Below are 27,156 nucleotides of genomic sequence, written 5' to 3'. Positions count from 1 at the left end.
TTTGTTTTGATTTCCCGTCTCTGGCGGTGTGTTTTTGATTTCCCGTCTTAGTGCGGTGTTTATTTGATTCAGGTTGAAAGATTAGCTTTGAGCAAGTGCAGATCCGATCAATGACAATGACTTTGGCGTCGTCAACGTTGCAGATCCGGAGACATGAGTATTCCGGAGACTTTGAATATAGTCATATTAGTCATATTTGTAGGCATAGATACTTTGCCGTTTTATGCAATTAACATGGATACTGTGAGTTTGTCCACAGATTCATCCTTTTTGTTTTTAGCGAATTTGGATTTGTATTGTATCAATGTACTCTATGAATTTGAATGAATGAATATCGTTTACTTTTGTAAAAAAAAACATTATTATTTTTTGCTCATGTTTGTTACTAATCTTTATTTTAGAGGATTTAAAGTCCAATCTTTAACATTATATTTTTGTCACGTTTGTTACTAATCATTCTTTTAGAGGATTTAAAGCCCAATCTTTAACAATATTTTTTTCTCATGTTTGTTACTAATCTTTTTTTAGAGGATTTAAAGTCTAATCTTTAACATTATTTTTTACTCGCGTTTGTTACTAATATTTTTTTAGAGGATTTAAAGTCTAATCTTTAACATTATTTTTTCTTCACGTTTGTGACTAATCTTTTTTTAGAGGATATAAAGTCCAATCTTTACCATTATTTTTTGCTTACATTTGTTACAATTGATCAAAGGCTAAGGAAGAGTAACTTATATTAATCAATTAATAAAATAAAATGGAAATATTGTTTTTTGTGGAAGTAATAAAATAATACGGAAATATTGTTTTTTGTTGATGGGATATGAAAATACTTGGCAATCTTTGTCGGTTGTATTGAGGGAAACAACACAGATGTACAACATAAAATCGGCTGATAAAAAAGTAAGATGAGTTTTTGTTTTGTGCTAGTTTTTTGGGAGTTTGATCTGTGGTTAACGGAGGTAAAAGAGGGTTAACATGGACGATTAGTGACATGTATTAGTAATCCATGTGTTATTTTATAATTGGCTAACAGTAAGAACAATTCATAAGGAATTGTGCGTAAGTTTTCTCCTTAAATTAAATTTATTCTTATCTATTTGTTACATGTGTTATTTGTATTTAAAATTAAAATTAAAAATTAAGGGTATTTTTGGAAAGAAAATTCCAACCCAAAAGTGTGCTGAAAGGGGTAGTATAGTGCATTGTGGTTGGCTGCTCTTTATTCTTGATGAATTCTTGATGTTATTTTTCTAGAGATATAGCATTGCTCTTTTCTTTATATATAGTATAGATACTTTATAAATTTCCATCGTTTTTTTAATTCTCTAAATTTTCATTAAAACAATGAAATTAAATTTACTTAAAAGCATTTAAATTCCCTCTAAACATTACTACTTTAGTCCAAAACATTCTCTTATCTAGGGTGGACCTAATGCAGGTGCATCAAGACCCACTGCACGTAGCCTCACATGAAGGGGACCTCTGAGGAAAAAAAATATTGACGCCTAAATTCTAATTAATACTGCCCCAAGACCAATCAATCTTATGCAGTAGGAAAAAGATAATTGTTGTTTCAAGTTTTGGGATTGCTAAAAAACTCACCTGATGGCAATTAACTGCCGATACTTTAGGTGTAACTTTGGATTGTTCTCTTACCAAGTGTGTGGCTGCTCTTAATGAACTAGAAGACATTTTGGATGACGCCTATCGAAAAGCTTTGGAAAAGCTTATGAATCCGGATTGGAGGGAAGTGTTTATTTCCATGTCTAATGAGAGGAAGCGTGGATGGGTACGTAGGCCTAACAATATAACTTGTATAGGTGGTGATAGTGATGAGACGTACTTAGTATTTTGTTTAGGTTATTTATGATTGTTTACTTCTTTCTATTTGCTGAGCAATCGCTTGTGTGTTTATTTACATGATGTTGCTAAATAATTGATATTCATAAAACCTTTTATTTTCCTTTTATCGAGTATCTTGTTTTTAGTTTTATTATTTTACTTTGTATGACAAGTTATAACCAGAACTGATATTGAACAAAGTGATGATTCTATTTCTGATGCAAGGGATGATGAATTTGTGGAACTAGTTTTATTATGTCTTTAGTAATATGATCTGATGCAATTGATGATGAATTTGTGGAACTAGTTTTAATATGTATTTACTAATATGATTTATGACTATCAAGACAAATACTTTGACAAATCAATGGTTTTGACATCTTCATTGTCTGCTCGTGAGTTCATTGATGAAGTTTTAAATTAAATGGGTCTTGAATTAGTTGTTTTGATTTATTTCGAATGAAGAAAGAGTGCTATCTTAATTTTTATAATGAATTGGTGGGGAAAAACTACATAAGTGACTCAAGGGATGTGCTTGTTAAAGAGAAAGTTGCCACATTTTTATTCATAATTGGTCATAATGTTCGTCATAGATTTGCTTCAAACCGCTTTCAACATTCCACAAAAACAATCTCATGCAATTTCAAGGAAGTATCAAGGGCAGTGTGTCGATTAGGAAAAGAACTGATAAAGCAACGGTCTATGGATAAAATTGTATCGCTTATGCTATAATATTTTGTTGTGTTCCACAATTTTTAATATTATATCGCTTGAACAAATTTTAACTTTGTATCTAAATAGTTTGTCAAAAAAAAACTTTGTATCTAAATATTATTTAGTTAGTAACTAAATTTTACATTTAACTATAAATACTTGAAATTTAATTTGATTGGTAACTAAGGATAAAACTGTAAGGAAAAAGCAATTATATAAAGGGTAATATAATGTTATGGACAGATCAAAGACCTAAGTCCAATTACTTAGGCCCAATAACAAATCAAGCCCAAATGCTGCATTTGGCAAATTACTCGCAACACACCCCTTCTCCCTGAGGGGGGTGCTCGGAGCAACTGAGACAAGTTCAAACAAACAACGTCTATTTTCCCATGTTCCCGCGAATATCTCACCAGCAGTTACACTTCCCCCGATTTCTTAACCGTCGGACACACGTGTGTCATTACAACGACTCTGCATTCACCCACCTCTATAAATAGGAGGCTCCTCGCAGCCTCCAAGGTAGAATCTTTTTCACTCTCGAACCCCCATTTTGAACCTCTAATGACTTGAGCGTCGGTACTTCCAACGCTCAACTGACGTACTTCTACCACCGTCAACCACACATTAAAGAAGCACCGACAACCACCTTCTGATCAGGTACGATCATATAATTTATATAGATAATAAAACAAGTTTTTATAAAAATTCCTTAAAAAAAAAGTTTTTAAAAAATTTGACTACCAAATAGGTTTTCTGATTTTCTGTTTTGTAAAATTGTTTTTGAAAATTATAATACCAAATGAATTTTCTTATGTTTTCATTTCTAAAACAGTTTTGAAAAAGTCACATTACCAAACAAGTTTTTTTCTTTTTCTCTTCTTTGAAACACTTTTTCTAAAATTGATTTTTTAATGCATATTTTGAAAACTAAAAACTTAAACTGTTCCAAACAGGCTCTTAAGCTTTCGGTTTTACTTTCAGGATGGTTAGTTTATGGGAAGACTGATATGCACTACTCCCTCCGTCTCAATATACTTGTTTATTTACGATTGTGTGCGGTTAATAAAACAATGATTAGTTGAATGAATTTCAATAGCAAAATTAATATCATTTACTAAAACACTCATATTGATTGTAGTTAAGTAGAGTGAAATTCAATAAGTAACGGTGGTATATTTGTGAAATAAACAATAAATGTTACATTTAACATCTAAGTGGTAATTATTTTGAGACAACAAAATGCTAAAATGAAAATTAAAATGAGACGGAGGGAGTAACAACAGAGCAATTTCTGTGATACACGAGAATGATAAAAAAAAAAGGACATGATCATTTAACAAAATCATTAATTTAGGTTAATAATTTGTTCTTAACGATTATTTATTACGTGACGTGTTGATTGCCCTGAAGACCGGATGATTTCCAAGTCGTTGTTTTGGTGTGATCCTAATTTTTCTAAGTGTCCTTGTTTTCATCATGACATAATTTTGAAAAGGACAATGCTATATTTGGTGAATGTTTCACAAATACAAAATTGCTTTAGTCAAAAACAATAAATGTTGCATTGAATTCGAAGTGGTAATTATTTTGAGAAACAATTGCTAAAAACAAAATTAAAATGAAATGGAGGAAGTAACAACCGACCAATTTCCGTGATACACGAGAATGATAAAAAAAATAAGGACAAAGATAAATTTTCAAAATCATTAATTTCTGAGTAATCATTTGTTCTTAACGATTATTTATTACTTGACATGCTGATTGGCCTGGAGACCAAGAATTTCCAAGTCGTTGTTTTTTTGTTTTTGGTCTTAGATGAAGTGGCTGTCCACTGAAATTAAACTCACACATAATTGTGAGGTCCAAGTCGTTGTTTTATTGTGAAGTGGTAATTATTTTGAGAAAAAAATGCTAAAATGAAAATTAAAATAAAAAGGAGAAAGTAACAAACGACCAATTTCCTCTCTCAAAAAAAAAAAAAACAAAAAACAACCGACCAATTTCCATGATACTCCATGAGAATGATAAAAAAAATAAGGACAATGATCATTTTTCAAAATCATTAATTTCCGAGTAATCATTTGTTCTTAACAAATTATTTATTACTTGACTTGTTAATTGCCAACTCGTTGTTTTGTTGTTCTAACTGTCCTTGTTTTTCATCATTACATAATTTTGTTTTGTTGTTCTAACTGTCCTTGTTTTTCATCATTACATAATTTTGAAAAGAACAATACTATGGGTGCGTTTGTTTCGGATTTAAAAAAAATAGATTTTGAGTTAAAAGAATCTAGAGATTTTTTGTTAGAGATTTTTAAAAAAATCTAAAGCTATTTCTGTTTGTCTACTATCATAAAAATCATTTTGGAACACCTACACTTGAGTTCCTTGCATTAAGAAAAAAATAGATTTTGGAAAAGCTACTTGAAATAGATTTTCATTTTGAGGCTAAAAATGATTTTTTTAGCAAAATGGATTTTTTAAAAATCTCAAACAAACACAACAAAAACTAAAAAAGTGATTTTTTACTCAAAAAAATAGATTTTTTTAAAAAAAAATCCAAAACAAACAGGCCCTATATCTCGCGAAAAAATCCTATGAATATTTCACGAATACAAAATTGTTTTCGTAACAAAAAGAAGAAAAAGTGCGTTATCTAAAAATTGGTGAAGCTCGGTGAATACAAGTTTCGTTGAAACAGCATTATCTAAAAATCAATATAAAAATAAATTGCTACTATTTTGTAAAAAGAATAATTGTTTAAAACTTTTTTATCAAAAAATAATATATATAACAAATAACTAAAAAAGATTGATTATTTTAGAATACTGAATCAATGAAATTTCCATGTCACATTTAGTTTTTTAACGAAAGACTCTAAAGTCTTCTTCGTTATCATTACTCTTTTCGTTTTTTCATAAGGGTACTTGGCTACAATATATTATAAATTCAGCTATTGGCAAAGCAATTAAGTACACACAACAATCAATCAAATTACATACATATCTTCATACATAACTTGTCATGACCACAATGTCAATTATGAATCTATTTTGTTTAAAATCGATTCAAACAATATTTCTCATGTGTTTGGTGTTGCAAGCAGACCAGCTTGTTTGCTCAAAAGAGGTCGTTAGGTGCATTCAAAGTGAGAGGCAGGCACTCCTTCAATTTAAGGCTGCCCTTGGTGATCCATTTGACATGTTGTCATCTTGGACAACAGAAGATTGCTGCCAATGGTATGGAATTGGTTGCAGCAACGTCACTGGCCATGTACTTATGCTCGACCTTCATGGTAAATATGATGGTTACTATAATGATGATGATGCCAATACATTTTATATCAGTGGTGATATCCACAAGTCACTGATAGAGTTGCAGCAATTAAAGTATTTGAAGCTCAGTGGAAATAATTTTGAAGGCAATTATATCCCAGGTTTCTTGGGATCTCTAAGAAACCTAAGATACCTTGATCTTTCCAATTGCAATTTTGAAGGACAAATTCCTATTCCATTGGAATCTCTTTCTCATTTGAAATACTTGAATCTTTCCAATAATTTTCTAGATGGTGTGATTCCTCATCGACTTGGAGATCTCTCCAACTTGCAATTTCTTGATCTCAGCAACAATGCTTTGGAAGGAAGCATTCCATTTCAACTTGGAAAGCTTACGAATCTACAAAAGCTTTATCTTGGGGCAGGATATGGTGATAGTGCTCTGACTATTGACAACAGGGATCACAAAGGAGGTCAGTGGTTGTCTAATCTAACTTCTTTAACCCATCTTCACATGTTGTCAATATCTAATCTTAATAAATCTAATAGTTGGTTGCAAATGGTTGGTAAGTTACCAAAACTGAGAGAACTAAGTTTAGCACATTGTGGCCTTTCTGATCATTTTATCCATTCCTTGAGTCAATCCAAGTTCAACTTTTCCACTTCTCTTTCTATCCTTGATCTCTCTGAGAACAACTTTGCGTCATCTTTGATATTTGAGTGGGTGTCGAACATAAGTTCCAATCTTGTTGAGCTTGACCTTTCTTACAACCACTTGGAGGCTCCTCCATCAAGTGACTATGGCATATTGATGAAGTCTCTTGAGAGTCTTCACCTATCAGGTAATAGATTGAAGGGTGGGCAGATTAAATCCTTCATGAATATATGCACCTTACGTTCTTTAAACCTGCATTTCAACAATATCACTGAAGACCTTCAAACAATTCTTCATAATTTGTCTAGTGGCTGTGTTAGAAACTCACTTCAAGTGTTAGACCTCAGTGTTAATGGAATCACTGGAACACTACCCGACCTTTCTATATTCACATCATTGAAAACATTGGACCTTTCTGATAATAAGCTGAGTGGAAAGATTCCTGAAGGTAGTAGCTTGCCATTTCAGTTGGAACAGTTATCCATTGCATCAAACTCTTTAGAAGGGGGGATTCCGAAATCATTTTGGATAAATGCATGTAAGTTGAAATCATTGCACCTGTCCAATAACAGTTTCAGTGGTGAGCTTCAAGTATTAATTAATCACCTATCTAGATGTGCTAGATACTCACTCCAAGAATTATACCTAAGCATGAATCAAATCAATGGCACACTACCTGATCTCTCAATATTCTCATCTTTGGAAATATTTGATATTTCTGAAAATAGACTAAACGGGAAGATATTTGAAGATATTCGATTTCCAACTACACTAAGGAAACTTAAAATGAATTTGAACTCTTTAAGTGGTGTGATCTCTGACTTCCATTTTTCTGGTATGTCAATGTTAAAGGAATTGGACTTGTCTGACAATTCACTAGCATTGAGATTTACCCAAAATTGGGTGCCACCTTTTCAACTGTACAATATAGAATTGAGATCATGCAAACTTGGTCCTACATTTCCTAAATGGATTCAGACACAAAAATACATGCAGGATCTTGATATTTCAAATGCTGGAATTTCAGATAATGTTCCTGAGTGGTTTTGGGCTAAACTATCATCACAAGAGTGCAACAAAATCAACGTTTCAAACAATAATCTCAAAGGATCAATTCCAAATCTTCAAGTCAAAAATCGTTGTTCTTATTTATATTTTTCATCAAATAAATTGGAAGGGCCCGTTCCACCATTTCTCCAAGGTTCCATGGTTATTGATCTGTCCAAAAATAAATTCTCTGATTCTATTCCATTTTTATGTGAAAATGGTATAAATGCAGTGTTAGGTCAATTTGACCTTTCTAATAATCATTTATCTGGACGAGTTCCAGATTGTTGGAGTAATTTCAAGTCCTTAGTTTATCTAGATTTGAGCCACAACAATTTTTCAGGGAAGATTCCTACTTCAATGGGATCACTTGCAAGACTGCAAGCATTACTGTTGAGGAACAATAGCTTAACAGAGGAGATCCCTTTCGCCTTAATGAACTGCACACAGTTAGTAATGCTTGATTTGAGAGAAAATAGATTAAATGGACTCATCCCTTATTGGATTGGAAGTGAATTAAAAGATCTGCAAATTTTAAGCTTACAAAGGAATCATTTCTTTGGAAGTTTACCATTTGAACTTTGCCATCTACAAAATATTCAACTTTTTGATCTCTCACTGAACAATCTCTCTGGGCAGATTCCAAAATGCTTTAAAAATTTCACTTCAATGACTCAAAAAGATTCACCAGATGGTTTTATCAGTCATTTTTATTTTATTCACCAAAGATCTGCGATTGTTCAAGAAGGCTATGAATTGAGTGCATTCTTGACATGGAAAGGTGTAGAACAACTGTTCAACAACAATGAATTGTTTCTTCTAAAAAGCATAGATCTCTCAAGCAATCACTTTTCAGGAGAGATTCCACCTGAAATAGCAAATTTGATTCAACTGGTCTCATTGAATATATCAAGAAACAACTTGACAGGGAAAATTCCTTCAAATATTGGAAAGCTAACATCACTTGACTTTCTTGATTTGTCACGAAATAACTTGCTTGGTTCAATTCCTTCGAGTCTTTCCCAAATAGATCGGCTTGGTGTGTTAGATTTGTCACATAATCAATTATCTGGAGAAATTCCAACGAGTACACAACTACAAAGTTTCAATGCCTCATTTTACGAAGATAATCTTGATCTTTGTGGTCCACCACTTGTAAAATTGTGTGCTCAGGGTGAGCCACCACGTGAACCGAAAGTTGAAATTCAAGATGATGAAGATTTGCTTCTCAATCGTGGATTTTACATCAGTCTGACATTCGGATTTATTATAGGCTTCTGGGGAGTGTTTGGCTCAATCCTAATCAAGCGCTCTTGGAGACATGCTTACTTCAAGTTCATGAACAATGTAGCGGATAATATTTATGTGAAATGCAGATGGTAGCTCAGAGACAAACTGGTAATAATACTTTAACTTTAGCTGTCTCATGTATACTTACATTTAACTTCAAACAGTATCGGAGATTTCACAAAATCTCTGATACTTCAAATAGTCATCATAATATAACATCGCAGTATCTACAAATATATCGTTTTTTACATACGATTTTTATTAGAAGATTCTTAATTTTATGTCTCTACAATTTGTACATAATGTGCTGTTAGTAATTTGGAGGAATTTAACTGATATTTTTTTTCCATTAAAATAAGCGTATGATTTTACACATTACTTATATCTATCTATCTTTCTGATAGTGTAAGCCATGTACGTTCTAAAGTTATCTATCTAAAAATGTGTTGGCTAATCTTGTGTTTTAACACTTAAACTGACAGGGTTGCAGAATATTATGCATCTTCACTAAAGATTACTCGATGGTGCATTGGTGGTGGATCAGATTAAGGTGCTCAGGCTTGAAATTTATTTGCATTGTAACTCTAGGAATATGATGTCTCCTCGCCCCAAATATGTCTCAAAAACACAGTCCATATGTGCAAAAGACATCCCGTTGTACAATTACTGGAATGTGTAATCTGGACAAATTGAGTGTTTTGAGAGATCTTGAAGGTGAGGAGAAACTATTCTCTAGGAAATAGAATGGTGGGCTGTCTCTTTGTAATATATTATATGGTTATGTTATTTATCTGTTATGTATTAGTCTCTAGTTGAATTGAATTGTAACTTGCAATACCTCTTATATTCTCTGTAATTTATTTATGCAATAAACATTGGTGAAGTATTCTGTAAGTAAAAAGTACATGTGCCATTTTCCCATGCATTCTACTCACAAGTTAACTGTCGAAGTCGAACCAAGTGAGCTGGTCTTTGAAGTAATTGCTTCTGGGAGCTGAAATTTACATATATATAGTCATGCATCAACAGTGATAAATGTGAAATTGTTTATGACTAGGAACTTGTCTGTGTTTTTGAAAAATGGTTCAGTGGCTTAGACTTATCATAGGACTAGCCTTGGTTTAAAACTAGACTAACCTTTTCTGTTTCCAATCATAGGCCATTGACAGGAAAGTACTTATAATCAGTGATAATCAAATTAATATCATAAGCCATTTATCATTTCAAAGTTTCATATAATTATTGTTGGAATGTGGACTTGAATAGTCAAGGTATAAACTTTCCACATAATAGACAAACCAAAACGTCAGCATGAAATAGGCATAAATTCTGAGCACAAGAAGTTCCGAATTTTGGTGGTAAAGGAGGGTGTAATGTTTCTCAATGAGAAAGTCACCATATTTTGATGTATTTTAAAACAGAGAAAATGGAAGATAAGACAGGTCAGAGAGAGTGATATAGGGTGCGTTTGTTTAAGATTTTTTTAGAAAAAAAATCTATTTTTTGTGTAAAAAAAATCACTTTTGTCATTTTTAAGTGTTTGTTTAGGATTTTTGGAAAAATCATTTTATAAAAAAAATCTATTTTGACTCTAAAATGAAAAGCTATTAGGGGAGCGTTTGTTTTAGCTTTAAAAAAAATATAGATTTTCTGTTACAAGAATCTAGAGATTTTTTTTTTATAGATTTTCATTTCATTTGTTGTCACTCTAAAATTTCACCATCTTTCACCCACAAACAATCATGAATGTTCAATCAATCTCCACAGAAGATTGAAGAGTGAATCAAAACATTTTTCATCCATGCTCGATTGCATATAAGTAAGTGAATTTCTTCTTCTTTTTCAATGATGATAGAGTTTCATTTTTTTTTTTTTGCTGTTCGCACTGATAAAGGAAGTTGGAACGAAATCGAAAACCCAAAAGCAGCAAGATATCGATTGGAAGAAAATCGAAAAAAAAGGAAAAAGAACAAAACATGAAGAAAGGTAGAAGAAGTGGGAGTCGAAGGAGGTGACATGAGAATATAGGATGCGCGCTTGATAATTTTTACTATCAGGTTGCTAACCCACCAAAAACTAAGGATAAAAATAACAAATGATGGGTAGGATAGGATTAGAGATGGGTTTAAGTTATCCTTTCATGTTGGTGCACCAAACAGCATATTGAATCAGGATATGATAGTTTTATCATATCCTGTCTTCCTATCATGTGCACCAAACGGACCCTTAGAGTTTAGATGAGTTGTGTTTCGAGACTAACTAAGGTTATAACATGTATCAAGATTAAAATAACGCTTACGAATCATACGAATCATTTAGGCTATGTTTGGATTGATGGAATGTGATGGAGTGGAATGGAATGGAGTGGGATGGAGTCATATCCCATTGTTTGGATTTGTAAAATTTTAATGGAGTGGAATGGAACATGATGGAATCCATTCCATCCCATTCCACCACTTCTTCTTTTCATTCCATCCAATTGGGGAGGTAAGCCATGGAATGGACTTTCTTAGTTAAATAATTACCATTTCATCTCTATTTTTTATTCCATCACTTTCCATATCTTCTTCTTCTCCTTTTTTTCTGCCATTTATTTTTATGTGTACCAACTGCTCTATTATTCTCTTTCAAAAAAATAAAAATAAAATTGCTCTCTTCTTCATGTTTCTCTTTCTCTCTCTTTCTCTGTTTATCTTTCTTCTACGGGACGTTTGATGATACAAAGACAACACAACACAACATAGAACAAAAATTCAACGCATGGGACGAATAATTTTGAACATCGTGAGGTTTTTTTTTTAAACATAGAAACATCGTGAGTTTATTGTACCATATGTGGGAGGATATAGCCTGGATAATCTTTAAGTTTCTTGTCATTAATTTTGTTGATCTAGTCAATAATATGACATTGGTGAACCTAGCAGTTTTAACTATATTAGTTTTAACCAATATTTTGTTATTATTGGTTGATTTTTCGAGTTTTCTGGTGGAATTTGATTTCAGCGTCTTTTTTAGTGAATTTCAGCTTATTTTAACTTGATAAAAAAGCTTATGACACGTTCATAAGTTGTTTTCAGCTTATTTTCATAAGCTCTTCATAATAGCTTGAGATGTTTCAGCCTTTCAGGTATTATTGGAGTTTTTGTTCTTTAGTTGATTCGTGAGTTTTGTGGTGGAGTTTGATTTCAGTGTCTTTTTCGTTGTTTGAATTGACTTACTTGAACTTATCTACTGACATAAACACTTGTGACACTTTATGAGAACTTATGGTATTAGCTAATGATGTTCATAAGCTTTCCAGGATAGCTTATGAAAAAAGCTTATATATAATACAAAAACCTTTTGATTTTATTTTATCTTATGTTGTAGAAATAGCTTATTTGTAAGCACTTTTATGATAAGCACTTATGCAATAGGCTACAAGATAAGGTTTTTATATGTATAGTGACTGACTTCGATGCACGTTTTCATGATCTGTTGATATGTGAGTTTGAGGTAGAGTTATCAGTTATAGAATCTCTTCTTGTTTTCTGCTACTCTAGTTTTTGGTTGAATTTAATAGCTTTTTCATTTAATTTAGTGCGTGTTTGAATTGAGTTATTTGAACTTTTCTACTACCATAAGCACTTGTGAGTTGTGACACTGTTTGTGAGAACAGAGGAAAACAACTAGAAACAACTTATGACATGTTCCATAAACTGTTTTCCGCTTATTTTCATAATCTCTTCAAGATAGCTTTTGAAAACAACTTACAGATTTTACAAAAACATTTTGACTTTGTATTATATAAAATAACCTATTCATAAGCATTTTTATGATTAGAGTTTATGCTATAAGCTGTAAATTAAGCTGTTTATCTAAACAACTATTTGGATTCACTTATTTGAGTTTATATAGTGGCATAAGTTTTGTGAGACGATTTGTGAGAACTTATGAAAACAGCTTCTGACATTGTTCACAAGCTATTTTCAGTTTATTTTCATAATTTCTCCAAGATGGCTTATGAAAACAACTTATAGCTTATACGAAAGTAAATTAACTTTATTTGATATAGAAATAGATTATATCGAAGTGTTTTTCTATAAGCTGGAAATAAGCTGTTTATCCAAACATTGGGAGAATTTAAGAAACAAACTTATGACATGTTCATAAGCTCTTTAGGATAGCTTATGAAAACAACTTACAAATATACGGAAATAAGAATTTTGTAGGCATTTGATGGAAATGATTTGTTGCTGTTAGCATGCAACAAATAAGCTGTTTAAGGCATTTTTTATTTTGATCTGGAATCAGTGAATATATTCTTGTGTCCTGATCAGAAGTTTATGCAATGAATTAGTTGTGCTTCTGTAAGGATTGAAGTCCATTTTTTGTGCAATAACAATTGTATTTTTATTTGATTAGGAGTCATAGTACAACATTTTATTGGCATCCCATCCTTATATATTATTGTTTTTTTTTTTCATTAAAATTTACCATTGATGCAAATTAGTCTGTTAATTGATTCAGAAATGACCGAATCAGTTTTTACTCAGAAAATCTCTCCCCCTCTCTCTCCTCTCTTTTTCTTCACCAGTTTCTTGCTTCTACACTACTGAACACTCAAAAAAAAATTATTTCTTTTTGAGATTATAAGATTCAACAAATTAGTTTTATATATAATCATTCAGCATTAAAAATCTTAGAAACTGAAATTGAATACAGGCTTGAATGCAGGAGATGGACTACAATAATGAAGCAAGCAATGGTATCAAGTTCAGGTAAGTGCATGCTATTAAGGTTTTGAATTTGAAGTTCTGTCCTTGAAAGGTTGAACCTATTTTCAAAGTTGTACCACGTATGGTCTGAAAGTGTGTGCAAATGGGTTGATTTACTTGTAGTTACTCTGTCCGTCCCTGCTCTCTGATCCTTTAGAAATGTTATAACATCATACTACCTCCGTGCCTCGTTATAGGACCTCATTGATTAAATCACAATACTTACTAAATTTGGTAGTATTAAATTTGTTAACAAATTTTCTTGTTTTCCCAAATTTATCCTTTAGGAGAGAGAATTGATTTATATTTCGGTCAGTCTTGATTGCTAGTTACAGAAAAGGATGTCCACTAGTTATAGATATTTTGGATATAGAAATAATAAATACATTTGAAAATGTGAAAGAGGTCCTATAAAAAGAGGCTAGAAAAATTCTCAAGATTCTTATATTTAGGGACGAAGGTAGTAATTCATAAAAACCCATAACTAGAGATTCGGATTTGATGTATCATGCTGTCATTTAGTAAGAAACAAGAAATGCTAATTTGTTGGGAATGCATTATTATTTGTTATCTGTGGACAGGAACTTATATGGTTCTATACAAGATGTGGTGGTTCCTTTGATGTACACAGAGTACACAACTCGCAAGGTCCTTGTCATGGAATGGATTGAGGTATTATACCATTTACCGTTTGATTACTGTATTTTTGCAATTATGGTTCAATGTTCGCATAGATTCAATACCCTAGATAAATTCACTGTTTATCCCAGTGGCAATACATGAGATGGACGGCCCTGTAATTATTAGAAAATATCACAAATATCCTCTTCTGCAATGGTGTGAGCTAGAACATATGTTACTTACCTAGAGAAACAACTGTGTAATATATCCCCAGAAAATAATCTTCCAAATTGATACGGTGTGTCTTTTTGGGTCTATATCCTACGTAGGACCATTGTATCTTGCATTTTCTTTTTGTTGCCTGTTGAAAGAAATTATGCCCTCTGCTGACACAAGTTTACTATTGCTATTGTAGGGGAGAAAGTTGTCAGAAGTAAAGGATCTTTACCTGATTGAGGTCTTCTTTGAAATTAATTGCAAACAAGTTATTCTAATTTTGAACAGTACAATTCTTAGTTTTTGCATAATGGTGCCTGCTCTTATTTTGTTTATTTCCTGATAATGACTAGGTAGGAGTTTACTGCTCATTCAATCAACTTCTTGAGTGTGGGTTCTATCATGCAGACCCACACCCTGGAAATCTTCTTAGGACATCTGATGGCAAATTAGCTTATTTAGGTAATTGAAGAATTAAAATTTGTTATTCCAACTGATGTTTGCTAATTCGTATTTTATCGTATTTTATCTTATTATCCTTGGCATTTATTCTTTTGGCTTTGTATTTGATGTTTTCATAAATTTGACTTGTTTTGAGGATTTATTGATTGAGATTAAGTTTTTTTTTTTTTTTAGGTGAAAGATTGAGATTAAGTTAAACTCTAGCTATAGTTGATCATTTCTTGATATGTGGTACTTGATAGCATTAAAACAGATGATTATTCACAATTTTTGATGTCTTCACAATTACATTTCGCATGACTTAAATAAGTAATATTATGCATTGCTCTAGTTTGGACACAAATGAACAGTGCATTGGTTGTGTCCCGGTGTTTTGAAGTTTTCTTTTTATCTGGTAATGGTTTGGGTAAGGGGCTAAGATTTTGTTGCGAATTACACAATTTATGCATTTGTTTGGTGCAAATAGTTGGAGTGGAATGCTCACATTATGAAATAGGATTTTGTGTATGACATCTCTAGACAGCCTAATTTATGTTTGGTTTGTTCTATATTAGTTTATTTACTTTTATGTGTCTGTCTAAACTCTAGAAGATATAGCTAAGGAGGTAAAGAAATCAATAAGATATACATACTTTTTTAAAACAATTCCCGGTACGTTTTGGCCAGATTTTGGCATGACAGGTGAATTCAAACAAGAATTGCGTGATGGATTCATTGAAGCTTGTCTACATCTTGTAAATCGTGATTTTAGTGCATTGGCTACGGACTTTGTCACTCTTGGGTATTTATGTTTGTTTTTGTTCCATTTTAAGTTATCAAATTTAACATTTTCCATGCTATAAGATTTGCTTGCTTGTAATTTTCTCAGGCTTCTTCCACCAACTGCAGAGAAAGAAGCTGTTACACAGGCTTTGACAGGTTTATTACTTTATTGTGTTTAGGTGAATTCTAAAATACTGTTTTTGGAATACATGTTCCAATTTTATAGTTAGAACTATATGCTGCAGTTAACATTCCTTTCCTTTCTTGAGGTTAATTTGTTAATTCTCTTGCTTGCATTGAACTTTGTAGGTGTCTTCCAAAATGCTGTTTCCAAAGGAGTTCGTAATATCAGCTTTGGAGACCTTCTGGGAGACTTAGGAACAACCATGTAAGTTCTTAGCTAATAAATAAAATATATAATTTTAGAACCTACAAAATATTTGAAAGTTCTATCTGTTTGGTAATGAAAAAAGCAGTATGTGAAATACTGTATGGTCTTTAGTTTATCATACATAGCAGTCAAGCCTCTTTACTTATTAGGGAAAGTAATTCTGGAAAAAGTCACGCGCAAAACACCAAAGATATATTCCTTATTTATTATATTCATATATTGACAACAGATGTGCATCCTTTTTGATGGAATTAAGGAAATCAATGAAAGAGAATTGTTGATTTATTGATAGAAAAGTGATGAGCAAAGCTCTACAATGGATGAAAACTGAAAAAGAAATGATAACCAGAGTATGAGGAAATTATAATAAATGTTGTCCCAATAATTGGCACTCACTAATGGACTGAAATAAATACAAATGAAATCAAATCCTATAAAAATCAAGTAGGACTGAACAAGATAAAATAAAATCAAGGAGAGTAAAATCATATCTCTCCTGATTTTCCTACATAGTCATATGATGTTATCAAATGGTAGATGGTTGATTGATTATTGCGGCCGGCCAAAAATCCACCTTACATACCTTTCTAAATTTATTATTTCTTAAAATGTCTGCACTAACCTTAATGGACCAAACATCAAGGATTGTCGGAGTAGCATATTCTTTCTTCTGTTTTTTGTTTTCCTCATGTTAGTCGTCTCATTGTTTGTATTTTGTTTTGACATGCTATGTATAATCTTTTTTTCTTATTTTTTTTTAGGTATAAATTCAAATTTCGGATACCTTCATACTTCTCACTAGTTATCCGAAGGTAGAGCTTTCCGTACAAGGCTTAATTTAATCTTGTATTTTATAAAATCCTAAACAAAATATTCTGTCGGTAGCCTTGCTGTACTGGAAGGAATTGCAATCGGCTTTAACCCGGATTACAAAGTCTTGGGTAGTACTTACCCATGGATTGCCAGAAAAGTGCTTACTGACAGCTCCCCTCAGCTTAGATCTTCTTTGGAGAATCTTCTTTATAAGGTAAACATAGGAAACCCTGCATTGAAATCCTTACCAGTGCATGCAATCTCGATTCTTGTACCCGTATATCTTTTCTTTCTGATTTTCTTCATTGTCAAATCTAATTATGTTGTGACATTTTTTAAATATTTTCACTTAATTTTGACGACTCTTTTGTTAGGACGGTGTTTTCGATATAGACCGACTTGAGTCTTTGCTGACAGAGGTAAAATTTTATAATTTTCATTCTCTACTTTTTACTATTTTCCCTCTTTTCAAAATAGACCGACTCGAGTATTTTCTTCTTTTTACTTATTTTTTTCCCCGCTTCTTTCTGCTTGTCTTTTTAGTTTTACTATTTAAAAAAGTAATCAATAATTTATCAACGTACTATGAGTTCTCGTCCTCAGGCTGGATTTTCATCTATTTACTGGTAAATCTAAACAAAATACTTGGTTGATGTCATTGGTATTTTCTAGTAATCTGCTAAAGATTTTCTAATTGTTAAACAGACCTTTTGTTTGAAATGAGCAATTTTAGAGGATATTCAGTCCAAAGCATCATTGAAATGCTTTAAGCTACGTTAAAATGAGCATTAATCTTTTTGATTTTTTTCTCAGTAAATCCAGTTTTTAGCATAGTTTCTTAAAAATCGTGTCCTAATAATACGGTTTCATGACAGTCTCTCCGTGCCAAAACAGATAAGACCTTAGTAAAGATACCATCTGAAGGTGCAGATTCGAAAATGGTGATGAAGGAAATCCTTTCTTTTACACTAACTGAGAAGGTACATATTCTTCGCCATTAACAAATTAGATGCTTTTTTGCAACTGCATTTAACTTCTCCTTTCTAACATGCCTTTCATGATAATTGTTGCAGGGTGGATTTGTGAGGAAAATAATTGTTCAAGAATTCGCCAAGGTATTTGTTTTCATGATAAAGTCTTTGTCATGCTTCTGGATCCTCAAGCATTCTAGGACTCTGTAGACTATTAGTTTAATATATTTTTGTTATAAGATATTAGTTTAATCTTTTCACCTTCATTAGGTCCTTCTTTCTTAATTTCTAATCTAGTTTCCCCCCTCTGATTGTTAAAATTTGCTTTCAATCCAAATGTAGGGTTTAGATGCACTTGGGCTAGCTTCTCTGGAAACAGCTGCTGCAAGAGTTCCTTTCAGTACTTTCTTCTTTTCACCTTTGATGACCGAAGAAGATATAGTTAACTTAAGGACCTTCCAACGCCTTATGCTATTACTTTCAGGGGCCAGAAGAAAAGAAGACTTCAATATAGTAAGATCTGTAGTTTGCACAAAAATAAAACTACATCTATGCATTGTTATTATTTTGTATCATTATTGATTGATTTTTCTTTTTTAGGGCCACCAGAATTCTTGACTTGATGGCTAACCTATGAAACAGGAACTTCACTATGTTTCTTATACTATATTTCAGTGCTCATGAAAGCCCACTGAGCTTCATTTCATATATGATACTGAAGATAAAAGCTAACTTTGTACCCAAAACAAAAGAAGAAACCAAAAACTGTTCCAAATTAAAATTTTCAACACGTTCCACTAAAATTTGAAAGTAAACTTCTAAAGCTTTTAGGGTCTAAAACAAGCCCCATTGCATTGTGTTTTTGAAGATTATGTTCAAAAGTGTATTTAGTTAGTATTTCTCATGTTTGAAAATATACATCGCTTCCTTATTTTTGAACAAAGTACAATCCAATATGAAATGTCCTACCCAGTTTTCTCTACCACTCATAAGTGATGCCTACTACATGTTTTCTTTTTGGTTTCTTCATTGCAGTATGTGAAAAGTTTATACCCTGACTATTAAAGTCAACATTCCAATAGTAAATATATGATGCATGAAAGAGGAATGATATTTATACAACCAATATTAAACAACTTCTTTGACAACCTTTTTTACTCTCTTTTGATTGGACAATGACAACAGAGAGAGAAAAAGGGAGAGAAAGAATAAAAGTACAATGAGAGTATGAGAGAGAGAGTTGTCTCAAAAGTTGTCAAAAAATGGTTGTTCAAATATCATTTCTCAACATGAGGATTTATGATTTTAATTTGTTCATGACTAATTGAAAGTACTTTATGTGAATGTCATATAGGGAGAGACAAAGGGTAGTCCTGACCAGAATCAAATACTGTACTCGGAGGAGCTGTCGCTAGTCTTAAATCAAGTTAACTCCATTCAAGACATTCTTCCTGTTCTTTCTGTCATTCCTGAGGTAAATTTAAGCATTTGTGTATTATTTAAGATATGTGGCCGCTGAACCATGTTTGCTAACACAGACAAGACGAGTTCTAATTCATAAGCAATTTCACATTTTGACATTATTTATTACTGCTGATGCATGACTATATATGTAAATTTCAGCTCCCACCAGAATCCCAGCAGCAATTACTTCAATTGCCAGCTAACTTGGTTCAACAGTTAATATCCCGCGCTGCTGCGAGAACTATCAAAAGGGTGTTTTTGTGATACGGAAGTACTGGAGCAGCTGAAAATATTTTTTTGCTTCTCACTAAGGTGAATGCAAAACATTGAGGAATTGTGACTTGAATTTGCATAGTATATGTCACAATGTTTGATTTGGCAAAAAATTCTGTCTTCAATTCCATCTTTTCTTAAGTTAATATAAGTTTAAGTCTTTGATGATTAGGATTCTCTAGAACAGTAAATATATTTAGTATTTCTTGTTTCTACCAAAAAGTAATAAAGAATGGAAATCATCCCCTGTAAAGTTATGTAATTTATGGTTACTATATTTTACTTTTGTATGCGATGCTATTATGAAGATTTGAAAAAATGCCACAATGATAGGGTTTTGTGCAGCCCCTAGATTTTTGCGTATCTTCTGTTGTGGCGGGCAGGGCTTTGCTCGCTGCTTGTCTATGGAGATTCCTGGCCACCTCCTGTCCTTCTTTTCCCTCGTGTATCGCTTCCATTACAGGACGCCTAATCAAACTCCGTAGAAAAAGTTCTTCACACAAGCATTGAGTAAAAAAATTACTCTTTATGCACCTAGTATTTGCTCATAGGCACCTCGAACAACCGGAAATGCCCCACATGTCGTCACGTGATTCACGTGTGTTTTTGTAACAAATGAAGAAGGCTGGGACCAATATGAAAACATTCACTAGCATTGAGATTTACCGAAAATTGGGTCCCACCTTTTCAACTGGAAACTATAGGATTGGGATCCTGCAAACTTGGTCTTACATTTCCTAAATGGATTCAGACACAAAAACACATTCAGAATCTTGATATTTCTAATGCTGGAATTTCAGATAATGTTCCAGAGTGGTTTTGGGATAATCTATCATTACAAATGTGCAATACAATAAACATTTCAAACAATAATCTTAAAGGATCAATTCCAAATTTAAAAGTAAAAAATCACTGTTCTTTTTTATCTCTTTCATCAAATGATTTTGAATGGCCCATTCCTCCATTTATACAAGGTTCCAATGTTATTGACCTGTCCAAAAACAAATTCTCTGATTCTCCTCCATTCTTATGTGCAAATGGTATAGATGAAGTGTTAGGCCAGTTTGACCTTTCGAATAATCAATTATCTGGACGAATTCCAGACTGTTGGAGCAATTTCAAATCATTAGCTTATGTAGATTTGAGCCACAACAATTTTTCAGGGAAGATTCCTACTTCAATGGGATCACTTGTTCCACTGCAAGCATTACTATTGAGGAACAACAGCTTAACAAAGGAAATCCCTTTCTCCTTAATGAACTGCACACAGTTAGTAATGCTAGATTTGAGAGAAAATAGATTACAATAGGACACATCCCTTGTTGGATTGGAAGTGAATTAAAAGAGTTGCAGGTTTTAAGCTTACAAAGGAATCATTTCTTTGGAATTTTACCATTGGAACTCTGCCATCTACAAAGCATTCAAATCTTTGATGTCTCATTGAACAATCTATCTGGACATATTCCAAAATGCATACAGAATTTAACTTCAATGACTCAAAAAGCTTCATCACAAGGTTTTTCCAATCATGAATATACTATCAACAGCCAAGGTTTTGGATATGAATTGAATGCATTCTTAACATGGAAAGGTGTAGAACAACTATTCAACAACAATGAATTGTTTCTTCTAAAAGCATAGATCTCTCAAGCAATCATTTTTTTGGAGAGATTCCACCTGAAATAGCTAATTTGATTCAATTGGTCTCATTGAACTTATCAAGAAACAACTTCAAAGGGAAAAATCCTTCAAGAATTGGAAAGCTAACATCACTTGACTTTCTTGATTTGTCGCGAAATAAGTTGCTTGGTTCAATTCCGTCCAGTCTTTCCCGAATAGATTGACTTTCTGTGTTAGATTTATCACATAATCAATTATCTGGAGAGATTCCAACAAGTACACAACTACAAAGTTTCAATGCCTCATCTTATGAAGATAATCTTGATCTTTGTGGGCCGCCACTTGCAAAACTGTGTGTCCAACGGAAGCCACAACGTGAAGCAAAAGTAAAAATTCAAGATGAAGATTTGCTTCTCCATCGTGGATTTTACATCAGTCTGACATTCGGATTTATCATAGGCTTTTGGGGAGTGTTTGGCTCAATCCTAATCAAACGTTCTTGGAGACATGCTTATTTCAAGTTCATGAACAACTTAGTGGATACAATTTACGTGAAATGCAGATGGGGGCTCAAAGGCTAACTGGTAATTATACTTTAACTTTAGACCTGTCATATATACTTACATTTAACATCAAATAGTCATCATAATAGATCATTATGGTATCTTAAAATAATTTTTTTGCATATAATTTCCACTAAAATACTATTCATTTGTATTTTAGAATATATTTTTATACATATATTGTACAGTTTCTTAAATAATGTTCTTAGTAATTTTGAAGAGTTTAAAGGAATTTTCTATTAAAATATTGTTCTTAAATAATGTTCATGATAGTGTAAGCCATATATGTTCAAGAGTTATCTATCATGATCTTGTGTTTTAAGTTTCAACTTTTTTAAAATTTTATATTTTAGACTTTATATCTAAAGTGGTTAACACTTAAACTATTATATAGGGCGGCAAAATCTTGTGCATCTTCAATAAAGGGTACTTGATACTGTGGATCATGTTAAGGTGTGCAATCAAAGTCCTTCTGCAGAAAGATGAATAATTTCTCCTCTTTTATAAATGGTTTGTGAATTATTTGTATTGTAACTCTGAGAAGAAGCTTTCTCCTTGCCCCCAATACGTCTCAAAGCAATTGATTTGTCTCAATTACAAAATCAGGATATGCAAAAGACACCCCGTTTTACATGTCGGGACTGTGTAATCCAGACCAATTGAGTGTTTTGCGAGATGTTGAAGGATGAGGAGAAACTATCCTCTAGGAAATAAAATGATGGGCTGTCTCTTTGTAATATATTATATGGTTATGTTATTTATCTTTTATGTATTAGTATCGTGTTGAATTGAGTTGTAACTTGAAATACCCTTTGTATTCTCTGTAATTTATTCATGCAATAAACATTGGTGAAGTATTCTACAAGTAAAAACATTGGTGGGGGCTGGTGGGATACTGGTGACAAAATGTGAATTTGTTTATGACTAAGAACTCGTATGTGTTTGTGAAAATGGTTCGGTGGCTTCGAGTCTTGAATGGGAGGATTTGTGTCTCCCTGTATGACAGAAAGTACATCAACCATTTCAAGTTTCATATCTTTATTATCAGAATAGTTATCCTTAATGGGAGGATTTGTGCAGTGTAATTAGTTTCCTTTTCCCAAGCTTCTGAGTCCAGTTAGCATAAAATAATGAACCAAACTGAGAATAACCAAATTGTTGACATAGGTTGCCGAATGGAATTGATGTGACTGAGGGTCGGAAAAGACTGAGTAATGACAATGAAGTGGAATGGTCGGAAAAGACATTGACTTCATATATACTCACATTGTGACCTCAAAGAATCAGTGCCTATGTCATTCATTGTTTTCAATCTGGTTTAGCAGTGCACCGAAGTTCATAATCATTTTATTTAGGTTCTTATAAATTTTAAACAGTTAGGTTCAGTTCATCAAACTCTTCCATAAGTTCAAATTGGTTTAGCAGTGCACCGAACTGAACCACGACCAGGCCTATATTTTATAAGCTATTTCTTTGTTTTCATACCAGTGGGGTTTTACTTAGTTCTCAAAGAATGATGGACATATATTTTGAAATATGAGAAATGGTAATTAAATACTCTTTTGAACATATTCTTCAATTCGATCTTAGGAATGTTAAAATGAATTTTTAGAAAGCATCTAAATTTTATCGTAAAATGACTAAAAGTTAAGACAAAAATGAATAATTATATGTGACGGGGCTTTTGCGTAGCACTGCTAAGCAACAGTGAAGTTTGGTTTTTTACATCAACGAAAACATGGTTTAACTGAAGTTTGTACATACTCTTCAATTCGATCTTAGGTCTGTACTGAACTTTTACCCTATTTTTCGTCGAAGGTTTAGAAGTTTACATTATGACTGTAGTTGAACCCTGTGTTCAGAAATCTAATTTGAAGTAATTTTTGGTTTTTTACGAGCTTCTGTATAATATCTGAAGCTGAGTAAAAAACATAATGATACATTTCTAATCATGTAAGCTATGATTTCTAGTTGCCCTAAAAAAGAAAAATCCATAATGATTCAAAATTATAACAATGCATCGATGTAGTTAGTTCTTGTTGTCTAAACTACAAATCTTAGTTCTTTTATACAAATTTATAGATGTAGTTATTTTTTATTTATTTTGTAAACTATATATCAATCTTACTATAGCGATGTCTTCTTTTCTTCTGGTCCCTAAAAGTAATAGCATAAGGCGTTGGAAGGTCCTATATCTTCTTCGGTCATTAAAGACAGAAAAAAGAAAGTACTGAAAGGAACTCTTGCAGCATTTATATTGAAATTAAAACTTGAACACATCAAGGGGGAAAACATGAACACACGGAGGTTAAATATTATTATGAATAAGAGGATGCCGTGTATCAAGTGTTAACGGCCAACACTCGGTGGATTTAATTAGTCCCACATCAGATAGATAGGATTCTTGAGAAGAGTTTATAAAGAGGAGGCACTCCTCACCGTACTAGTCGGTTTTGTAAGGATGAGTTAGGCCTCGATATTCGTGACATGGTAATCATGGTAATAGAGCCTGACATGGTAATCATGGTAATAGAGCCTAATAGAGCCTATTGGGTCTATCTATTGGGTCTAGAGCCTATTGGGTCTATCTATTGGGTCTATCGTTGGGATTCCTGCATCGCTGCCTGCATCGCTGCATCGTCGAGGAGTCACTATTGGGTCTAGAGCCTATTGGGTCTATCTATTGGGTCTATCGTTGGGATTCCTGCATCGCTGCCTGCATCGCTGCATCGTCGAGGAGTCATTACATGAGTGCATCGTCGAGGAGTCATTACATGGAGTCGTTGGGATTCCTGCATCGCTGCATCGTCAAGGAGTCATTACATGAGTGCATCGTCGATTGGGTCTATCTATTGGGTCTATTCTATCTATTGGGTCTATCGTTGGGATTCCTGCATCGCTGCATCGTCGAGGAGTCATTACATGAGTGCATCGTCGAGGAGTCATTACATGGAGTCGTTGGGATTCCTGCATCGCTGCATCGTCAAGGAGTCATTACATGAGTGCATCGTCGAGGAGTCATTCGAGGAGTCATTACATGGAGTGATAGAATCGCCATCATCCTGTTATAATTTCATATCATCGACCTCGACCACACCATCAGAACGACGTCCTCCAAATCGGTCAGAGCCCAAATCGGTCTCGACCACACCATCAGAACGACGTCCTCCAAATCGGTCCTCCAAATCGGTCAGAGCCCAAATCGGTCTCGACCACACCATCAGAACGACGTCCTCCAAATCGGTCAGAGCCCAAATCGGTCAGAGCCCAAAAAAAGTAAATTTCATATCATCGACCACACCATCAGAACGACGTCCTCCAAATCAGTCAGAGCCCAAAAAAGGTCAGAGCCCAAATCGGTCAGAGCCCAAAAAAAGTAAATTTCATATCGTAAATTTCATATCATCGACCACACCATCAGAACGACGTCCTCCAAATCAGTCAGAGCCCAAAAAAAGTATTTTGTCTAACTGAATTTCACCACATGACAGGTGGAATTAAAAATTTATTCATGTTCCTTTCACCTGAAAAGATAGTTAGTTTATGACAATTGACAATACTGATATTGTCTTACAGCAGAGTAATTACAGAAAAATACGAGAATGATAGAAATAATATCAATGAAACATTATCAGTAGTACCACCGTGATAGGGACATTATCTTTGTCAGCATAAACTCAAGTGGTCAGAGTGTTTTATTTCTGAGAGCTATGATGCAATGAACAATTAAGGTTCAAATCAGAATAAGATTTATATACAATAGAAACAAGTTGTCTATATACATATAAGGAGATTTAGTGATTACAGTCTAAAAGAAAATGTTGTGCTTATATATTTCAAAACAGTTTTTCTTTTTCCATCTGCAAAAACTAACCAGTTAACCCTTCAGAAAGTTTTTGGTACAGAGGCTTTCAGAATACCTGTCCTTACAGAGTCAAAGATAATCTCCGCGCCAGAAGATTCTTCCTCTGTATTCTCCTCTTCTTAATCACTCACATCATAGCAAAAGTCAATTACAGCCGTGAGCCACCTTACCGATAATCATGCAGAGCAGTTGTAACTAATAATTAGTTTTTGATTGGATTATAAGCTCATTTCTTACGCCATATAGGGCTTGTCTAGATTTACTTATTTTTGAGCTTATGAAAAATAACTTAATATAAATAAATAAGCTTTTCGGTTAATTCATAAGTTCTCACAAACAAAATTTGTATCTTCTTAAGCTGTTTTTTCATCAATTACTTTGACACACTTACGAATAATACATAAAAACTTATTTCTTTGCATAAACTCAAAAATAAGTCAATCCAAACAGGCTCATAGTGTGTTTTTTAATTAAATAGTGTGCAGCTGGATTTTGGAGGGTTAATAAGGGATTATAATGGCAATTTCATTAAGAGTTTAATTAAATAGTTCTACTTGTACTTGCTCAGCAAATGAATGCAACTCTAAATTTGAATCAGTACTCTTGTACTGATTATCTCATATTCTATACTAATGAAAGAAGTGCAGTTACAAATATGTAAAATCAAATAACCTTTTCAGTTTGAGAACTATGGAAAGTGCAAAGCAATAGAAAGTTCCACTAAACAACATAAAACATGTACCAAATGGCAGGTTTATGAGAGAACTATGGTAGTAAAATCTTTTCATTTGGAGATTATAGCTGAGGGAGAGAGTTTGCAACCTTACATTTCTCGAACTCTGTTAGTAATATAATACATTTTTATCTTCAAAGTTCACAGTCATCTAAAACAGAAGAATGCATGAGAGTAAAACTTAACACAACATGTAAAAATCTGTCGTTAATGTAGAATTGTTTTCGCACTGATCTGTTTGAAAACAATGGGAATAAGAATTGGAGTTTGCAACTTTCATTGCAGATTTCATCTTCCACAACAGTTGCAATTCCAAAAATTGAACATGATGTAAAAATCATATTCCTTAGAACTACGATACAATGAACAAATAAGGATGTGGTAAGAATAAGATGTTATATTGAATAGAAACAAGTTGTCTACATAGATACAAGTTGTACAACAAACAATATCTCATAACTGAGGAGATTTTCTGATTATAGTTATGAATTTATTAAGATACCTCTTCCTAACTAAATGTAGCTAACTAATCTGCCTGACAAAATTATTATACTTTACATAAAATATTCAAAATATTAGTAAAGCGGAACGGATATATATGAAAATAAACCACAAAAAAAAAAAAAAAAAAAAAAACATCGTTCCCATACTTCGCTAAATAAGAGAAATAGTGGCAGGGCAAAAAATGCAATAATATATCCAAAGAATCTTCAATATGCAATCATAGGATGTCTGCGTAAACCTCTATTGTAATTCTATACTTATCTTTCAGATAATGTAGAGTGGTGAATCGGATGTCTTCCATGTTTATTTCTT

The 27,156-nt window shown here is 32.9% G+C and overlaps 2 protein-coding genes and 1 pseudogene across 3 annotated transcripts; all 3 read left to right on the top strand.

The window, feature by feature from the left end:
- The first annotated feature begins 5,536 nt into the window (after positions 1-5,536).
- LOC146914565 (receptor-like protein EIX2) lies at positions 5,537-9,752 on the top strand. Its single transcript, XM_085717401.1, has 2 exons — positions 5,537-8,937; positions 9,312-9,752. The coding sequence occupies exon 1, from the start codon at positions 5,587-5,589 to the stop codon at positions 8,920-8,922; it is 3,336 nt and encodes a 1,111-aa protein (XP_085573527.1). The 5' UTR covers positions 5,537-5,586; the 3' UTR covers positions 8,923-8,937; positions 9,312-9,752.
- A 1,484-nt stretch (positions 9,753-11,236) lies between these two features.
- LOC146914564 (putative aarF domain-containing protein kinase At1g71810, chloroplastic) lies at positions 11,237-19,836 on the top strand. The gene is made up of 15 exons (XM_085717400.1): positions 11,237-13,589; positions 14,168-14,258; positions 14,623-14,664; positions 14,777-14,885; positions 15,552-15,666; positions 15,754-15,803; positions 15,957-16,035; positions 16,800-16,850; positions 16,924-17,065; positions 17,226-17,270; positions 17,727-17,831; positions 17,925-17,966; positions 18,165-18,335; positions 19,177-19,296; positions 19,446-19,836. Exons 1-15 carry the CDS (start codon positions 13,540-13,542, stop codon positions 19,548-19,550), a joined length of 1,317 nt encoding a protein of 438 aa, XP_085573526.1. The 5' UTR covers positions 11,237-13,539; the 3' UTR covers positions 19,551-19,836.
- Positions 19,837-20,202: 366 nt separating this feature from the next.
- LOC146914563 (receptor-like protein EIX2) lies at positions 20,203-22,267 on the top strand (annotated as a pseudogene). The gene is made up of 2 exons (XR_015016581.1): positions 20,203-21,763; positions 22,137-22,267. The product of XR_015016581.1 is annotated as a receptor-like protein EIX2 (transcript).
- The last annotated feature ends 4,889 nt before the right edge of the window (positions 22,268-27,156 follow it).

This window comes from Medicago sativa, chromosome 6 (assembly GCF_051527215.1).
Source record: "Medicago sativa cultivar Bolivia chromosome 6, Bolivia_mono, whole genome shotgun sequence".
Classification (NCBI taxonomy): Eukaryota; Viridiplantae; Streptophyta; class Magnoliopsida; order Fabales; family Fabaceae; genus Medicago; species Medicago sativa.
This window is presented reverse-complemented; position numbering and strand designations above follow the sequence as displayed.